This window comes from Electrophorus electricus, chromosome 12, assembly GCF_013358815.1.
Source record: "Electrophorus electricus isolate fEleEle1 chromosome 12, fEleEle1.pri, whole genome shotgun sequence".
In the NCBI taxonomy this organism is placed as follows: Eukaryota; Metazoa; Chordata; class Actinopteri; order Gymnotiformes; family Gymnotidae; genus Electrophorus; species Electrophorus electricus.
Window position 1 is genome coordinate 21,497,514 of NC_049546.1, and position 18,546 is coordinate 21,516,059.

At 43.2% G+C, this 18,546-nt stretch overlaps 3 protein-coding genes across 4 annotated transcripts in view; 1 reads left to right on the forward strand and 2 right to left on the reverse strand.

The window, feature by feature from the left end:
• lonrf1 (LON peptidase N-terminal domain and ring finger 1) overlaps nucleotides 1–5,938 on the reverse strand; it is a 12,001-nt gene extending 6,063 nt beyond the window's left edge. Inside the window, exons 1-6 of the mRNA XM_027024085.2 lie at nucleotides 5,598–5,938; nucleotides 3,447–3,565; nucleotides 1,837–1,959; nucleotides 1,552–1,713; nucleotides 1,184–1,313; nucleotides 1–72 (exon numbers count right to left, since the gene is read on the reverse strand). The exon at nucleotides 1–72 is cut by the window's left edge and continues 4 nt beyond it. Of these exons, the coding sequence (XP_026879886.2) occupies nucleotides 1–72; nucleotides 1,184–1,313; nucleotides 1,552–1,713; nucleotides 1,837–1,959; nucleotides 3,447–3,565; nucleotides 5,598–5,913 (922 nt within the window). The 5' untranslated portion in view covers nucleotides 5,914–5,938. The remainder of the gene's footprint in view (nucleotides 73–1,183; nucleotides 1,314–1,551; nucleotides 1,714–1,836; nucleotides 1,960–3,446; nucleotides 3,566–5,597) is intronic.
• Nucleotides 5,939–7,235: 1,297 nt separating this feature from the next.
• On the reverse strand, nucleotides 7,236–9,100 carry med7 (mediator complex subunit 7). Of its 2 annotated transcripts, none has more exons than XM_027024077.2 (2): nucleotides 8,955–9,100; nucleotides 7,236–8,208 (listed from the first exon to the last, which is right to left on the reverse strand). In XM_027024077.2, the coding sequence occupies exon 2, from the start codon at nucleotides 8,197–8,199 to the stop codon at nucleotides 7,462–7,464; it is 738 nt and encodes a 245-aa protein (XP_026879878.1). In that variant the 5' UTR covers nucleotides 8,200–8,208; nucleotides 8,955–9,100; the 3' UTR covers nucleotides 7,236–7,461. The 2 variants fall into 2 exon arrangements, with proteins under 2 accessions (XP_026879878.1, XP_026879879.1); XM_027024078.2 differs by having other exon boundaries at nucleotides 7,236–8,211.
• A 505-nt stretch (nucleotides 9,101–9,605) lies between these two features.
• On the forward strand, nucleotides 9,606–18,456 carry itk (IL2 inducible T cell kinase). Its single transcript, XM_027024048.2, has 17 exons — nucleotides 9,606–9,816; nucleotides 10,140–10,244; nucleotides 10,429–10,510; nucleotides 10,668–10,793; nucleotides 10,916–10,953; nucleotides 11,146–11,297; nucleotides 14,368–14,433; nucleotides 14,626–14,680; nucleotides 15,171–15,250; nucleotides 15,427–15,563; nucleotides 16,001–16,075; nucleotides 16,277–16,445; nucleotides 16,664–16,880; nucleotides 16,974–17,038; nucleotides 17,147–17,262; nucleotides 17,357–17,514; nucleotides 17,796–18,456. Exons 1-17 carry the CDS (start codon nucleotides 9,679–9,681, stop codon nucleotides 17,883–17,885), a joined length of 1,869 nt encoding a protein of 622 aa, XP_026879849.2. The 5' UTR covers nucleotides 9,606–9,678; the 3' UTR covers nucleotides 17,886–18,456.
• The last annotated feature ends 90 nt before the right edge of the window (nucleotides 18,457–18,546 follow it).

An 18,546-nucleotide genomic window follows, 5' to 3' on the forward strand; every position in this document is an offset into this window, starting at 1 on the left:
TGCACAGAGGACACTCAAAGTCAGCCACAGTGAGAACACCAAGGGAGGAACTCCGATCCACAGCACATTGGTCTACAGGGGAGAAACACAGGGAAGCTCTGCTCATGACATCTCACCTCCATGACAACTCAGACACTGTATACTGCATACTGCACTCAGTACATACTGTATACTGGACATTACACTATACTGGACACTACACTATACTGGATACTGCATACTGCACTCAGTACATACTGTATACTGGACATTACACTATACTGGACACTACACTATACTGGATACTGCATACTGCACTCAGTACATACTGTTTACTGGACATTACACTATACTGGACACTACACTATACTGGATACCGCATACTGCACTCAGTACATACTGTTTACTGGACACTACACTATACTGGACACTGCATGCTGCACTCAGTACATACTGTATACTGGACATTACACTACACTGGACACTACACTATACTGGATACCGCATACTGCACTCAGTACATACTGTATACTGGACATTACACTATACTGGACACTGCATGCTGCACTCAGTACATACTGTATACTGGACACTACACTATACTGGATACCGCATACTGCACTCAGTACATACTGTATACTGGACACTACATTATACTGGACACTACACTATACTGGACACTGCATACTGCACTCAGTACATACTGTATACTGGACACTACACTATACTGGACACTACACTATACTGGACACTGCATACTGCACTCAGTACATACTGTATACTGGACACTACACTATACTGGACACTGCATGCTGCACTCAGTACATACTGTATACTGGACACTACACTATACTGGACACTGCATACTGCACTCAGTACATACTGTATACTGGACACTACACTATACTGGACACTGCATACTGCACTCAGTACATACTGTGTACTATATACTGGTACCTGTAGTATGGACCCCAGATGGGTTTTATGAAACTACTTTCTCCATCACTCCATTTCTCGGTCATCATGTACACTTGGATTTCTTTAGTGTAGTCATTACTAATGGCATTATTCACGCGTTCTTTTATCACCTTGTCACGGTGATTTGACCTCATGAAATGCATTCATGAAAAAATGTTAAAGATTAGCACCTTAATGCCAGTTAAGAAGAAGATTAATGTCTGAGGTAGCCAGCTACTATAATGACCTCTCGTCAGCCTGCCCCTCTTCATCGCTCGCGCCGCGTCATCCTCAGCCGCCGGGAGGAAAGACACACCCTGGCAGAGGTTCAAGCAACACTCACGTCTGTCCCCCTGGGTGTCCTCAGGCGGAGTTTTCTGGAGGGAGAAGACATCCTCAATCGCTTAACGGCAAAAATAAAACACAATGTACTTCCATCTCACAGTGGTTGTCCCCTTTGCTTCACTCACGTCTAATATTCTAAAACCTTCTTTTCTAGCAAACACCACATTGTCATGGCAACGGGAAAATTGAACTGGCTGAACTGGCACCTCACACGGTATAGTGCCCACCAAAGCTAACGCAAATACTGCAGTAGCGGGAGGGTTATTTCACCTGCTGGTAGTCACCCGCCTGGTTGTGGAGGCACGGCTGGACCTCAGTGAGAGAGACACCCAGGGAGTGTGAGACGGGGCAGGTGTCCCGCAGGTACCTCGCCACCAAGTGCAGGATGCACGGGACCTCCTCTGGCATGTCTATCCCCTCCGCTTCCAAGATCTGACCGACACAGGAACGGGAGAAATCCTGCACAACGTAGCCGTGTACGCAGCAGTGCACCACCCAAACGAGCAAGGTGCACGAGCATGGTGTGAGACGTGCATGACGCTCCGCCCACCGTACCTTCTTAATCTGGTCCTCTGCGGGAGCAAAGTCGGCCTGCTGCTTCAGACAGTGGTAGAACTGCAAAAGAGCTTCTGTCTTCCTTCCCATCTCGAGAAGCACATTCCCTTTCTGGAAGAAACCCTGCCCGCAGGAACACAAGCCATGGGAACAAGGACAAGCTCGGGGCACAGACAGGCAATCGCCCACTTAATCCGGTTGCATCGACCATCACTGTGTGGAAGTCCTACGACTCACAGCGCTACAGGGGTGGGGCATCCAGGTTCGACTGGTGGGAAACTGGGTAAACTTACATAACCACGTCTTCCTCCAAATCATACCACCATGTATCAGGCAACAGCGGTAAGAAGTCCATCTGTTCAAAAGAGCGGGGTGCCGTATCTTCCCGGCCCGACCGGCGGTTCACAGCACCGGAGTCAAGATTTCCCCTTCAGCATCCCTGGGGCTGTTAGCGTTACATCCGCAGCACAGGGGCTTACTCTAGAAGCTGAGATATAACAGCTCGCTTCCGCAGCAACCAACGCAGTGGCAAACAAAACCAAAGTGTACTTTGATTCAGTATGGAGTAAATATGAATCTGTTTTTATTTGGGGGTTATTTTTGGTTATGATTTATGTCTGTCAGGTCAGGAGGTGAGAAGTTCCGAGCCTCATCCATCCATTTCTCCATCTGGCACCCTCCTTCAGCTCCTCCGTCTGTCCCATTCCTTACATTTGAGCTCAGGCTGACAGCCTGTGGTTACACTAACAGCTTTTTTCTGACTAAAGAAAAAATCTGATGCAATGTCTCTACACGCAGAGATATACATCAAGACTCAGAGGATCAGTACAGATTCCTGTCTCCTCATTGCCAAATCACACACACACACACACACACACACACTATCTAAATACATAGATACTGAAATAAGGAAATCAAAAACACCTATTCTTTTCTATGCATCACTGGGCATTTAGTTCTGATCTCATCAGATTTTAATGCAAAGAGGTTAAGGGTAGGTCTTGATTCAAACAGGGAGATATGACACATCTATTCAATCAACAGTTTATTCATTACTAATATTGGCTTCATAAAACCTCTGAAATATAAGATAAAGACTACAGCTCTTAATCAGAGAAGTTGTTTGTACTGTAACATTGAATGTTTATTGGTGTGCTTTGCTATTTCAGGCCAATTAACAACATAAGAAATCTTGACGCCTATTTTATGATGTTTTGCCAGTAGTGGCTGTCATGTTCACATCTGTCATACTGAACTCATTAACTCTGTGTGAAACGAGGATCACGGCCTGCCAATCAGCAGCACCATGTTCTATTTATTTATGCCAAGTCATTTGTTTATTTATTTATGTCTTTTTGTAAACGGTACAAATATGAATGCTCAGGCATTGTTTGTATTTCAAAACATGCTACCAACCTCAACTGTAAGGGAAAATCCCCTCCATTTTAGCCAATCACAGGCTTGCAAGCTGAGAGCCCATCAGTGAGGCTGGGCTGGACGGCCAGGCTGAGTGCATACCTAGGTCTAGCTGGGCCGAGGTAAGCGAGTGTGTGTGTGTGTGTGTGTGTGTGTGTGAGTGTGTGTGAGTTTGTGTGCGTGCGTGTGCTTACTTCGGTCCAGTTGGGCCGGGCGTAGCACAGTTCTTCCAGGTCCCGCAGGGCGTCAGAGAAACGTCGCAACCCTATGCTGGCCTCCACCCGCCACACCTTCAGGCTCGCGTCTCCAGGAGCTGCAAGAACCATCAAAAAAGATCCTGGAGACCAGTTCTAGTTGGATACAGCAGCAAGAGTGTGTGTTGCCCCAGGTGAGAACACCTGCCTGCAGGCACACTTAACTGCCCTCTCGGTGGCCCAACACTGCACACTTAACTGCCCTCTCGGTGGCCCAACACTGCACACTTAACTGCCCTCTCGGTGGCCCAACACTGCACACTTAACTGCCCTCTCGGTGGCCCAACACTGCACACTTAACTGCCCTCTCAATGGCCCAACACTGCACACTTAACTGCCCTCTCAATGGCCCAACACTGCACACTTAACTGCCCTCTCGGTGGCCCAACACTGCACACTTAACTGCCCTCTCGGTGGCCCAACACTGCACACTTAACTGCCCTCTCGGTGGCCCAACACTGCACACTTAACTGCCCTCTCGGTGGCCCAACACTGCACACTTAACTGCCCTCTCGGTGGCCCAACACTGCACACTTAACTGCCCTCTCGGTGGCCCAACACTGCACACTTAACTGCCCTCTCGGTGGCCCAACACTGCACATTTAACTGCCCTCTCAATGGCCCAACACTGCACACTTAACTGCCCTCTCGGTGGCCCAACACTGCACACTTTACTTAATGAACTGAAACAGTCAGTGGTGCTTTTAACTGGAGGTGGATCATGTAAATAATATATGTAACAGTCATGTGCAGGGCTGACACTCCAGAGTGAACAGATAAAGTCTGTTGCAGATTAATGCAACTGCATGACACTGACTGGAACTCCAGGATCCTCAACAGCACGGCAGCAAATTCATCAGTACCCTGAGTTACCCGCATGAGACGCAGCAGGCTAATAATAACAAACAGGAATGGCATGCACATGCATTGTACCAGGAGAGCGCAAGATTACACCGTCAAGGAAAGGCAGAGTGCAGAAATATGATGGCACAAGATCCTGGGGAGTAAACAAACAGAATTTCATTTCAGAAAACCTGCAGTTCAGGTTAATATTTCACTTTGCTCCAATGCCAGGTATTCTTACCTATACAATAGCTTCATAATGCTTTAGAATGTTTAATGCAGTATATCAGTATACCTTTGATCAGCTAATCCATATCAAAATTAATATTCCCTTGATAAACCAAGGATTGTCAACATCACATTTGATCAGACAATAAATATCATCAGTACAACCTTATCATATCAACATGAGATTATCGGTAATCTAGGAGATCTACAGAGTGCCTCGACCCCATATGAATCGTGTCGCTGCAGGGTTAACTGCTCAGGATACTTAATATTTTCATCTCATGGTTCTGGAGAAGCTTCAGAAGCACTCTGCATCTTTACAGTCTCTCATGGGTGCAGTGTTTTTTTCATTCTTTGCCACCTCAGCTGAAACTATGCACACCATGTCTCACAGAGGGCATGGTTTAGGTTTCAATGCGCAAATCACGTTCCCACTGTCTTACACACCCTGAGTGCTAACCGTATTATTTCATTAACCTCTTAATAACCACCCACGTCTTATGAAACCACTGGTGCTCTCAACAATCACATTAACTTCGTCCGTGCGTGGGTGAAAGCTGACTCCAACAGTCTTCATCTAAATTACTACATGATCTGCTATAAGTGCAGACCATAAGAGAGGTTAAGAACTCTTTACGTGTTTGGCTGATGATCTCAGCAATCGCATGTAGTTTCATGTGTCCCTTCCTCCTTCATGACATGCATAAAAAACCAAAGAAGATTCCAGGTGAGGAGCTCCACTGTACTGTAGTAAAATAGATAGGTATCCATATGTATCTATATTCCTTCTGATATTTTTCTTGGCTCTGTGAGCTAATCCTGAATTCAGTGTGGAGTGCACGTCTTTTTGTGAGCGTGCTACATTTCTGCACCGGTGTGTTAACTTCCAACACAACCAGCACAATTGCCTTACGCCCGCATGACTGACTGACCAGACGTACTAGCGAGGGCCGTTCAGGCCCACTTTAGGCTTGCGCAATAGTATTTGTGGACCTCCGTTACACAGTGCACAAACCTTACCGATATCTATCCCGTCATCCGCAATCCGGAGCGCTTCTGTAAATGCGCCAGTTTTCAGCTTTTCTTGTATGTGGCATGTTATTTTCGTCTCTTCGGGGCAGCATTTCTCGATGATGCTCAAAAGCAAAACGTTGTTCTTAGTGTTTTTTGCATCTGTCTGTTTTAATTTCTCCTTGCAGGCTGGACACCTTGATGGCAGACAAGCGCCCAGGCATCTCCGACAAAATGAGTGACCGCAACTCATCGTCACCGGTTCACGCATAAGAAAGAGGCATATCGGACAATCCAGAAGATCCATAGTACACAAACTCTTCATCTAAAATCAAGATGAAATTTGAACGGTGGAGGTGAAGTTTCGTCCGCAGCGCGTGGCACGACCGGTCCGGGGAGCAAGTTAAATAACGCGGAGTGAGTGTGTGTGTGTGTGTGTGTGTGTGTGTGTGTGTACAAGTTAAATAACGCGGAGTCTGTGTGTATGTGTGTGCGTACAAGTTAAGTAACACGGAGTAGGCGCGTGTGCGTGCAAGTTAAGTAACGCGGAATGTGTGTGTTTGCAACAATGTCGATCCCATCTCGCGGACGCTCCTTACATGACGAAAGCGGGCTCTTTAAAATTGCCCCGGAGCAGCTTTTAACCTCTCGCACACACTGTGGTTGCAGGGCTGTGGTTGCAGATGTTCTCCAGGGTCACTGATACATCAGGATTCGTATCTTCCCTTTTTGACTACGATGAATCGATTCGTACCAGTTCAGTCCGGACACCGAAGCTTTAGCACGGCTCACTCTGCCTAAACCCATCAACGCGGAGCAGAAAGATCAGATGAATTGCTCTGTCCTTTTTTATATGCAATAAATGCATAGCCACTGGGAAAGCTCAGATCCAGTCTGACACCATTAAGTTACATAAATAAAAGCACGTGATGAAGCCGCGCGCTTCTATTGGTGCCGCGCGACGCATGCACCGTTGTGAAACACTCACACTCGCGTTTCATAACCTGCCGTTTAATGACTTAACCCCTTCAGCAAGTGTTATAAAAGACTAAGAGACGACTAATATTAAGAGCATTTATCAGTGAATTATAAAAACTAAATTATCTTCTGTGAATATGGAGGAATCATTTCACAGGCACATTTGAAGTCGTGCACACCCGTGCACTTCTAGGGTGAATCCTAGTGTGCAGCAGGTTCAGTAAAGATTCGGTCCAGCACTGATCACCCTCCTGTTCGTCCTCCTTTCCGTCATTACAAGACCTAACGACTATACAAACGCTTTTTTTCTGTATGAGGATAACACAGTGAACAGTACCTTTGTCACGATTATCAGGCTCATGCAATATAGGAACACAAGTTGAGTGTTGCTCTTTAGAATAAATTGGTTAAGTAAGATTGAGAAGTGCATGGTGTGTAGACCTGTAGTGTTGTAAAAGCACGACCCGCTGAACCACTAGGTCACATAACGAAATTACATCAGACGACACCGTCACCTGCAGCTTTCAGATTTCACATGATTACGCTTTGACATGAAAAGTTCACAGGTTACAGATAACTCTGACATACTTTCTATTAGACACGTACAAAAATCTAGTAATATTTATAATAAACCATCAGTTTTGTTTGATACAATAAGACATAACATCCTTTATTTAACAAGCTTTAATACATTTTGTACAATACTTAGAGGTGAACATTATGAAGGTCCAGTCTCCAATGTCAAAACATTTTGTGTAATGCACCTTTAACAGACCTTAGTTTATAAAGAAAGAAAATGCAAAACCTTAAAAAAAAAGGATGCTGCATCTTACATCATCTCATGAATAATGTATGATGCCTCTCAAGTCATCTCATGAATAATGTATGATGCATCTCAAGTCATCTCGTCAATAATACTGCACATGGCAGCATCTTTGTCCCACACTTTATCCCTTTTGGTGGGAGGTGCATTTTTGTCCAGGCTGCCTGCCACACAGCTAACCCCAGCCACCTCCAGGTCCATGGGCTCTGCTTTCAGCCTCAAGTCTCCCCCTGTACCTACAAGCAGGCCACCAACTCCAGCACCAGCAGAGGGGTCGGGCTGGGCCAGGTCATCGGGCAGCGAAGCCAGGCACGCGTGGATCATCTCCACCACCCGCTCCAGGTGCTTCTGAAAGCGCTCGGCCGTCTCCAGCCTCTGCCGTTTCTGTACCTCCATCATCACTCGCAGCGTCTCCCTCGCCTGGTGGGGGCGGTACTCGTTGATGAGGTGGTGCATGTGGACGAACAGAAGTTTCAAGTCCTCCAGCTTCTCTTCCCGCTTGATGCTGCCAGGGCTTTTGATGAGGATGTCGAGCAAGTCCAGGAAGTTGACCAGGATGGACATGTTAAGTTTCTTCAGCTCCCGCTTGTGGTCAAACTGCACGGGGTGCAGGCGCTCAATGCCCTGGCTCTCCAGGGGACGAATGATGAGGTCGTCACACTGAAACTGGTTGCCAAACATCATGTAATTGTCCCGAATCGGAAGGGGTGGTTTCGGAGCCAGTCCTTTCCGTACATTCTCATCCGAATATTCCTTGATGTACTGCATTGGAGGCAGGGGCAAGGCACTGACCTGCTGCGGCTCACCCATTTTGAGGGTCTGCTAATTGACAAGAGAAATTAAGTCAGGCATGTTGCCAATATGATCAGTGAAAGAAATTCAAGGATATGGTACAAGTTAGTTATGCCAGTACAACAGTGTTAATAGACAACAAGCCTGTTTTGGGATCTAGCAACTGCCAAAATGCAAACCTTGACATTTGAACCCCTCTACAAACGCTTTGGTAAAGCACGTTTTCAATACCTAGTAAAGGGACACCATAACATTCCTACAAATTAGCTTCTCAACCTAGTTCAAAGGTTGCTGACGTTACAAGAGCGCTGTAGCTAATACATTAGGCCCGCAAAATGATTTTAACTGTTACTTTATTAATCAATCATTAACAATCTTTTCCTACCCAGGTTGGCTGCTACACATATGTGTCAAACACCGTTAACAATCACGCCAGGCGAGTAGTGTGATATTAATCTGAACACGCCAGCCAGCTAGCTAGCTAGCTAGCGACGTTAGCTACCCGCAGCAACAGACATCATTTACCAAATAAATAAGAACAAAGTGAGATATAGTATACCACCACTCCTTTAGTGTGTAGTGTGGTACTGAACTAGAAAGAAATGGGATTAAACGTGAAAAGCTCTACCAACATTAGCGTAGCTAAGATAGCTAAAATAAGATAAGGCTAGCTAAAGACGATGTTGTGGTGAGTAGACAACAAACCAAACGGCCAAAACCAGTTTAAAAAGCACCACAGCGAAACAAAAACGCAAACATAAATTAATACCTACCCAACGTTTATCCGAAGTTTATTTAATATCCTTTCCGTTCTTTCTTCTACAGCTTTTCAGAAAACATAGCTAGCGTTAGCCACTTAGCTAGCTAGCTACACCGCAGACCGAGAAATACGTGTGAGGATATTGAGCCTTCTGATTAGACGAGACCGGATAGAATATGGAGCCTTGCAATTGGACGAGGCAATATTAACAACATCTAATGTGATTGGTGCCAAGTGACTGCAAACGATGATCTTGCCTGTGGGTTTAACCTGTTGTGTGTAAACGTTAACGAGAATGGCTTTTATTTTACCTTCATTTCGTCGTTTTTGTGTCCTCCACAATGTATCTATATGCATCAGAAATAACATTTCTGATATGGAATGATCAAAAAAGTTATTAAATCACTAAAAGTCTATTTATAGTGGTATTATTTCTTGGTGATTTGCGTTATCAAATCCTCTCAATTTTATTTACAATAGAAGTCCGCTTTATTTATTTTGCAAATTAAAAATACCGCTGAACTATTACTAAACAGTCACCCTAGTAGGTTGGCTGAGGCGAGGTGTTTGAGGAGTGTGTGTGAAAGCGTGGGCCTGTGTCTCAGGAAGTGGCTTATCCAGAGCATCTCCGGAAACTTCTACTTACACCAGAGTCAGACTTACAGTCACCCTGTTAGTCGCTCTTTCAGGTAGCATCACTATGCCTGCAGCCCAGGAGTGCTTACTCTCCTCCTAACATGTACCCACGGGTTATTCTCAGAGGGACACTGTACAAGAAATCTCAGCAAAAGCGAAGGACCTCACCGTGTAATTATAAGGAGAGGTATTTCGTGTTAAACACTGAGGAGTTGACATATTCTGAGCGTCGGCCCGGGGTAAGAACATTCACATATGCTGACGTCTGTTAAATAACAGATAAATAAATACATAAGTTAAGTAACATTTATAATTCTAATAACATTAGAACCGTTATTAGTTCTAATTTAATTAGTTTTTAATTTAATAAGTTAAATAACAGTTTTTAAACATTGGAAAAATTAACATACGGTATGCTTTTTACTATGTAACTGTTTAAACACCGTACAGAGAAACTGAGGTTATTCATACGCCTTTCTTAATCTTTCCCCACTAAACGACTGCATGTAAATGCATCTTTTGCGCAGAATGCAATAACTGAATATTTTTGACTCTGCCTTAGAAAAAGCCAATTCAGAAGGGTTGCATTGAGCTTTCCCGCATCAGATGTGTGGAGATTGTACGCAGTGACCTTCCCATACCCTGTGAATTCAAGTATCCTTTCCAGGTGAGAGTACTGCAATCCTTAGTTCAAGGTTTTGGTCTTTCTTTAAAACGTGCTATTTCAATAATTATCTGTCATTCCTTGGAACTACAGATCCTGTGACATTTGTTGTACCTGTGTAAAAGTGTTTTGGAAAAATACATTTAAAATAAATAAACCAGCTGCATAACTTTTGCTTTGTTCACAGGTTGTCTATGACAGCTACTATCTTTATGTATTTGCACCAGACAATGACTGCAGGTTAAAGTGGGTGAGGGCTCTTAAAGAAGGTGAGACGTCATGGATCTCAACAACAGCTAAAGCTAAACGGAGACATGTGAAAACTATCAATACCATAACAATATCATAGTGCTATTTCGTGCTTCTTCAAGCTTTTGTTTTTATATAATAAAATATCCCAGCATCTTATTTTGCTATCTCATAAAGAGACCAAACACAACAACGTGTCTCTGAAATACCACCCTGATTTCTGGGGAGAAGGAAGGTGGAGGTGTTGCAGCCTGACGGAGAAGCTCTCGCCTGGTTGCAGTGAATACTATCCCAGCGAATGCGGTAGTGCAGGCTTTTTTGCCCATTGATGCTATGATCATAGTTGAACATATGTGTGAATGTTGCCATGGCTTTTTTTTTGCAAGTAAAGGTTGTTCCCTCAGATAATTCATTTCTTTTCACAGCATCTAAAAAGCCTCTCCCTCCAACACCAGATCCACAGGTTGGTGGCAAAGTAAAATGAACAAATTACTTTCTTTCGCTTTCATCAAAACATGTGTGTCCATTTATGTCATCCAGATTATGTATTCCTGCTCAGACACAAATTAACAGAGTTTTGTGGCTCAGAGTTCCTGGACATAATGTCATATATTGTTGGTTGGTTGGTTTGTTTGTTTGTTTAACCATCCATCAGAGGCGATTCTCCAGATCTGAGGAGAAAATTATGGTGGCCCTGAAGAACTTCAGTCCTCAAGAAGACACAGACATTCCACTACACAAAGATGAAGAGTACGTTGTGATTGACGGTTCAGAACCCAACTGGTGGAAAGTCAAGGACAAAGATGGGTAAATATCCTGGGAGGGTTTACATTCTTACATTCCATCATGTTCTTTCGTATTAATGGATGGTGAACTGTGGAACATGCCTTTGTTCAAGAACATACCTTAATAAGGACACAGATCTATATGGCATTTACCTAGGACAAAACGCCACCTACCTAAATTCAAATCAGACACTCAGATGTAACATCAGAAGTCTGGTTATTACAGCAGGGTTTGGCTATTATCAGACATGCACTTTTATATTTTTGTCTACTGGGAACACATCACTTTTGCTGTTGTATAATTATGTTAACAATATCATGTTTCTGATAGGATACATAGGGGAAGAAATAAGTGGACACTTAGGTGGTTAGATCTGTCACGTATTTGCAAGGCCTCCAACGTGCAAATCTAATAACAGCAATCATATTATTATTGTTATTATTATTATTATTATTATTATTATTAATAATAATAATAATAATAATAACATTAATATTAATGATTAATAATAATAATAATAATAATAATAATAATAATAATCTTGAGCTAAATATTTAGTGTTCAGAAGAGCTCAGAGATTTTTTAAAACAAACGGAAGGCATCCATCCTTCATCCTTATGATATCACAACCTGTGGACCCTGGATAGTGTCACAAATATTTGGGTATCCACTTAGATGTGAAAACTAAAAGCTACAGCTGAGATTGCCTCTCGGTTTCTCTTATAATACCCAGAACCTGAAATCACTAAAAGCTGGGTCACACTACACGATTTGTGCCCGATTGTAGCCCCAGTTTTCATGTCGGGCCGAGTCAGTGCTGGATGCCTCTACCCGGCAGATTTTGTAGTCCGTCGGGAGTGAACAGTGGGAGAGAAAAGTCGAGTAGTGTGCAATGTATCAAAGAAACGCATATAAAACATCTGATTCTTTCGATGAAATCCAACGTGTTCGCTAGCTGACAGATAGGCCTCCGAGAAGGGTTGCTCCGTCATTGTTGGATTATCTATGTGTAACGTGCAAAAAAAGTAAAAAAAAAAAAAAAAAAGAGAGAGAATACTAGGTAGGCTAAATACAATTGATAGATATTTATTATTAAGGAGAAGTAATTGAATGTAACATCAGTTTTAAAATGTTTTAATATTCTGAATTGTTAGCAGAAGACCTGTCTGAATGGCAGATGTCTAGTTTGCACTAGTACCAGTCTTTAGCAGCCACTTCTTCCCACCCACGACCTCGCCAATTTTCCCTTTTTTTGCACGGGGGGGGACCGCAAATGGCGAAATCGATGACGGCAGCAGTCTGTTCAAAACATGCAGCAAGCTGTTCTGCTTCCACGTTTCTCTGTGCGTCTCCTAGGTAACGGGAAGCATGCATGTTCGGGGGCGGCTTCGGTTCGATTCGGCTGCAGGTTTAAGCGGTGTAGTGTACTGCGTGAACAACAACAATCGCAAGTGTGAGATGCCCAGTGTTTCTAGAATCTTCTCTGACCTTAAAATTCATGTAGTCTAGAGGGAGCTTTAGATCTGTGCTTGTTTTTTTTTTCTGGATTTTGTCTCCTTTACAATGTACTTTTAAGATACTTTTAAAAGTACAATAGACCTTTAAAGTAGATCATATCTATTTACTTACTTGCCTACATGGACTGTAGTTGATATGCTGCATTGAAACAGGTCACTGAGTGGATGGATTCCCTCTTGAGTCTTGGTCTTCCTAAGGTTTCTTCCTTCATTTTTTTCCTCGCTGCTGTCACCATTTCCTCTATGGGGATCTGGACTCACATGTATAAAGCTGATTTCTAACAACACATGTTGTAAAAAGGGCTTTATAAACAAATTTGACATTGACTTGGAGCCATATTGAATGTATATACATTTCAATTTGAGGTGTCATGGTCACCCTTCTAACAGTAGTGTTCCACATTATTCTGTTGTTGTTGTTGTTTTATATTTAATTGAATTGTTTTGGTGGCTGTTCCTATCTGCTGGAAAACCTGCAAAGAATTAAGTGTAAAAAATTATGTTTAATGACAACAGTTCTAAAAGACTGGAGTATTTGTTTAATGACAACAGTTCTAAAAGACTGGAGTATTTGTTTAATGACAACAGTTCTAAAAGACTGGAGTATTTGTTTAATGACAACAGTTCTAAAAGACTGGAGTATTTGTTTAATGACAATAGTTCTAAAAGACTGGAGTATTTGTTTAATGACAACAGTGATATGTAGATGTAGTCATTCTGAAAACTGTGTGTTTAGGATAAGGAATTGTTTGGTTAAGGGCATCTGTGATATAAAGGTTTGAGGAACGCTGTGCTCTTCTGAGTTTTTCCTCAGAGTGTTTTTTAGCCTTGTCTCTGTTAAGTGGTGATCAGTGTCGGGTGAAGCTTTCTTGTATCCCTGCAATTATGGAACTTTCCATTATTATAATTTTGACTTGTTTATTATAAAAAAGGGCTTAGGTGAAAGACAATTGAATTTCAAAGAACATTATATGACCTGAGTTGTTAACCAAGCCAGAAACACTAAGGTGATCTGTTGTTTGTCATTGATGTTACACACAATTAAAGATTCATGTCGCTCTCAAAGTCGACCAACAAAGGTGTCTTAGGCATTAATCTACAGATATTTTAATCTTATTAGGTATTAGATTAAGTCACTGCTCTGTAATAAAACATTCTTAAATCAGCATTACCTGGAGAAAATTCAGCCCTGGTAAGTGGGGTTCAGTTGGTGTTGATAAAATGTTTGTTTCTTCTGGGTTTGTGCTTACCAAGAATTCATAGAGCCCATACAGGTGTTAGAAGAGCTGGTCTGGAATCAGCATGTACCGTCCAGTCAAACTTTAAACCTTTAGGAAGAGATCAAAGCTGATTTTAAATCTGCAGTGATGAGGGATTTGTGATGTGTATTAATATACCCTATATCTCTTGAGTTCCAACTCATTAATTCCTCCCCTGTGTCTGTCTGTCTGTCCCCATCTCTCTCTTCCTCTCTCTCTCTCTCTCTCTTCCTCCCTCTCTCTCTCTCTCTCTCTCTCTCTCTCTCTCTCTCTCTCTCTCTTCCTCCCTCTCTCTATCTCCGTCTCTGTCCACAGAAATATTGGAACTGTACCTTTGCTGTACCTTACAGAGAAACTTTCAAAACACATTGAAGATTACGAGTAAGTCTGCTTCTGATCGTTGCAGCCCTATGTGTTTTATATTTTCATAAGTACATATGTAAAACATCATGGAGATCAGCTAAATATTCATTAGGGCCAAAAGCTTTCTCTTGGTGACTTTCATACGTCTTTTGATCCCAGCCTCACTAAATCACAGTATTAATTAGCCACATGTCTGTGTTCCTCCTTCAGATGGTACAACAAGGATATAGCCCGCCCTGAGGCTGAGGAGTTATTAATGAAAGAGGTACACGCTACCGTTACCAAAGGTTTTATTTTTGGCTTATCACGGCAAACCTTTTTCAAGCTAAAGTGCATGATGTGATACTAAGTAAAAGACGTGCTGCAAGAGATATGCTTCCCGTGCACATTTGCACAGTTTGGGCCTTTGCAGCGCACTGCTGTGTAAACTTGTCAGAAGTGGGGGGAACCGTTCTTGGCTGCAGTAAGGCTGCAACACTTGCAGCTGCCACACATGCACGCAGACTTCAAATACAGATCCAAAACACACAAACCAATGTGGCCACGCTATTTCCTGTCGCAGCTGTATTGCCTGTTTACATGTAATTTTGTTTTTTATTAACTTCTAAATAACATATCGCCATAGCAACAAAACCCAATTCTTAACATGGACGTTATTTTACTACAGGCGGTACTGTGTTTTCATTTAAGGTTTTTAATCGGAGCAGTTCCAAATGTAACCTCTGACAAATATGCAATATTTCCTATTTTATTAGGACAAGGAAGGAGCTTTCATGGTGCGCAACTCTCGGCAAGCAGGGGTCTACACAGTGTCTGTATTTACCAAAGCCCCGGGGTAAACTGCATGTTGTTATAATGCTGAATGGATGTGTGTGTGTGTGTGTGTGTGTGTGTGTGTGAAGTTTAAAAGAGCTGCATTTCTCAGTTTAACAGCGCCGTTCTTTTAGCGGCTGTTCGAAAGATGATGGCGATGATGATGTGAGTCTTTGGAGGAATATTACTTTTATGCAGGTCAAATGGGGAGAAGTTTCCCAGGGTCAAGCATTACAGGATCAGAGAGACAGCAGAGTCCTTGTATTATCTGGCTGAGAAATACCTGTTCCCCAGTATCCCAGAACTCATCCACTATCACCAGCACAATGCAGCAGGTGAGCTGCCGCCACCTGTCTTCAGGGTCTGAGGGTAACATGGAAAAATGCCTTCTTCCGCATGGACTCTCTCCCTCTCACACATCTCCACATTTACATTCAAGCGTTTAGAATACACCCTTTTTCAGAGTGACTTACGGAAATGCTTTCTAGTCTCTATCAAATACATATCCTCACATGAGAATAGTGTTCAGAATACTGTCGGCCTAAAGCACTGGCTAGATTGGAACCCGAAGACAGGAAAAGGTTTTTTTTGTTTTTTGTTTTTTTTTAAGTGCATATATAAACCTTTTTTAGGTCAGCAAGAAACAAACTTGGATACACAAGCAAAAGATTTCAGGTTGTAGAGCTCAACCAATGGATAATGACATGGTGTTTGAACCAGTGGTGGTTTGAGCATATAATCAAGTGTTGCTGGGGGTTTGTCACCATGGCAGGTTTGATTACCAGGCTGAGGTACTGTGTCTCCCCAGACACAGGTAAGCATTCCAGGACCAAGCAGCTTGTCTCCGGTGAGGTTTCATCCAGCAGTGACATGTGGTTCACTACAGAGTTCGCGTCTGGTTTACAGTTTTGTTAATACTTTTGTTGAGTAAACAGCAACAATAAAAGAGCAGTTGCTATTGGATGATTTTTGGCTCATAAGTAATAATTGAAAAGTCACCTGGGGTATGCCATCATTCTACACACAAATTCTGTTCCCCCACCCCCAGAAAAGTGGGAGCTGGACCCCGAGGAGGTCACACGGGGCGAGGAGCTGGGTAGCGGTAATTTCGGCCTGGTGTGGAAAGGCCACTGGAGAGGGGAGAACGTGGCCGTGAAGACCATACGCGAGGACGCCATGACAGAAGAGGAGTTTAAAGAGGAGGCAGAAGTTATGATGTAAGCAACCTCTTTGTAATTTGCTCATGTTTTATTCATTCGTTTTATTTACTTGTTTATTTACAGAATATATACCAAGGTCACCGTTCAATTCAGCTTTAATCATGGCAGATTCAACCCATCCCTCAGTCCTTGTTTACGGTGGCATTACGTGCAGTACTTGTGTATGTGTCCAGATAGCTAATTGTTCAATATGTTTCCTATGCGTTGTGTACCAGGAAACTGTCCCACCCAAAGCTTGTGCAGCTATATGGTCTTTGTACCCAGCGGTCCCCCATTTGTCTGGTGTTTGAGTTCCTGGAGAACGGCTGCCTGAGTGACTTTCTGCGTTCCCAAAGAGGCTGCCTCTCCAAGGACACTCTGCTCCAGATGTGTCTGGATGTGAGCGAAGCCATGGCTTACTTGGAGAGCTCCAACTTTATCCACAGAGACCTGGTAAACGCCAGGTTTTAATGGGAACTTTTCAAAATGTCACACAGATTTGATTCAGCAATTGGAAATTTGTTCCCAAACTTTTCTGCCTTACAGGCTGCAAGAAACTGCCTGGTTTCCAAAGATCTTATAGTGAAGGTCTCCGATTTTGGAATGACAAGGTAAGAAAGTAAACGTTTATGCCTTATCCATGACAAGTCCCCTGCCTTCCTGGACAAATGCTACTTTTTCCACGTCTCCTGTTTGAGCTCCTCTGCTCTGTCTTGCAGGTACGTCCTTGATGACCAGTACAGGAGTTACACTACCAAGTTCCCCGTTAAGTGGTCCTCTCCGGAGGTGATCAAGTTTAGCAAGTTCAGCAGCAAGTCGGATGTGTGGTCGTACGGTGAGTCTGCGCCCTATTTTACACCCCACGTCCAACCGCAGCGCGCCACACCAGTCCTGTGGCGGCGCGTTGACGCCTTTCCTTCCTGCCTCAGGTGTGTTGATGTGGGAGGTGTACAGTGAAGGTAAACTACCCTACGAGTGCCGCAGCAACATGGAGGTGGTAGAGTCCCTCAACGCAGGCCAAAGGTTACTACAGCCTCGTCTCTGTCCAGAAACCGTTTACCAGCTGATGCAGTGGTGCTGGAAAGAGGTGGGTGAAGGAAATACAACAGCACGTACTAAGAAAATGGGCCCGCCAGGAGAGACTTTCATGCGCCAACAGCGAAAGGATGCAGATTTTATTCTGAGACGACAGTAAACATAAATGGTGGATTTAAAAGTGATGTTTTAAATTAGTAGGCTATAATAGTTAGGTGTGTTAACATTATCCTTAGGTCATGTACTCACTTGCCACTGTTCTACTGACAATTACCAAAAGATCTGCGCATGGTGGGAATATGATAGTGACAGAATGTGATGTGTGTTGAACAGAAACCTGACGACAGACCCTCCTTCGTCCTGCTTCTCCATGAGCTGGCCTCTCTGGCAGACCCCATGAACCCTGGCCCGTTTCCGCTGTAACGTCAAGAATACAAAAACATATTGTATAGCTTCGGAGAGTTTATTTATTTGTATGTTCTATTTATTTTCATGTGCAGTGCACATGGGGGGGGGGGGGGTTCAGTAAAGCAATCTTTCCTTTAGGGGGCACCATTTAATAAGACCTCAGAGAAGAAACCGTAGGTCTTAAGGGAGCGAATTATTCACGACTCCTATGAAGAGCAATCAAGCATACCTCTTTTTTTTAGTGAAAGAGAGACACGGAAAAACAGCGTATAAAGAATGCAGGAGTGTAATACTTTACCAAATTTGTCAGACGCTAGTCACAGCGTGAGAGGGGAAAGGGCAAATCCCAATTTTTTTTTAGCACTTTTTGGAAATGACAGCGTGAAGTTCTCCTGCCGCACACGAGAACTGATACGTATTATCACGTTCTACGGGCGTGATGTCCCTGCTCCCATGTGCACACGCGCTACACCCAATGTATAGTGCAACCACCTGGATCAGACATTTTGCATATTAAAATGTAATTGTGTGCAATTTTTAACTTTCGGTTTTCATATATTGTTTTAATAAAAACATCTGAAATTCACTTGAAATGCATGCATAGCTTTGTATGTAATGCCTACAGCGTTCTTTATGTAACGATGTGAAGCGCGAAAACTTGTAGTGAATCAAACGT

Bases quoted from the DNA above. Each gene is read 5' to 3' on its own strand.
- med7 (XM_027024077.2), bottom strand. From the start codon at position 8,199: ATGGGTGAGCCGCAGCAGGTCAGTGCCTTGCCCCTGCCTCCAATGCAG.
- itk (XM_027024048.2), top strand. From the start codon at position 9,679: ATGTACCCACGGGTTATTCTCAGAGGGACACTGTACAAGAAATCTCAG. The intron at 9,817-10,139 runs GTAAGAACATTC...ACTCTGCCTTAG, and splicing joins ATTCTGAGCGTCGGCCCGGG to AAAAAGCCAATTCAGAAGGG. The intron at 16,446-16,663 runs GTAAGCAACCTC...GTTGTGTACCAG, and splicing joins GAGGAGGCAGAAGTTATGAT to GAAACTGTCCCACCCAAAGC.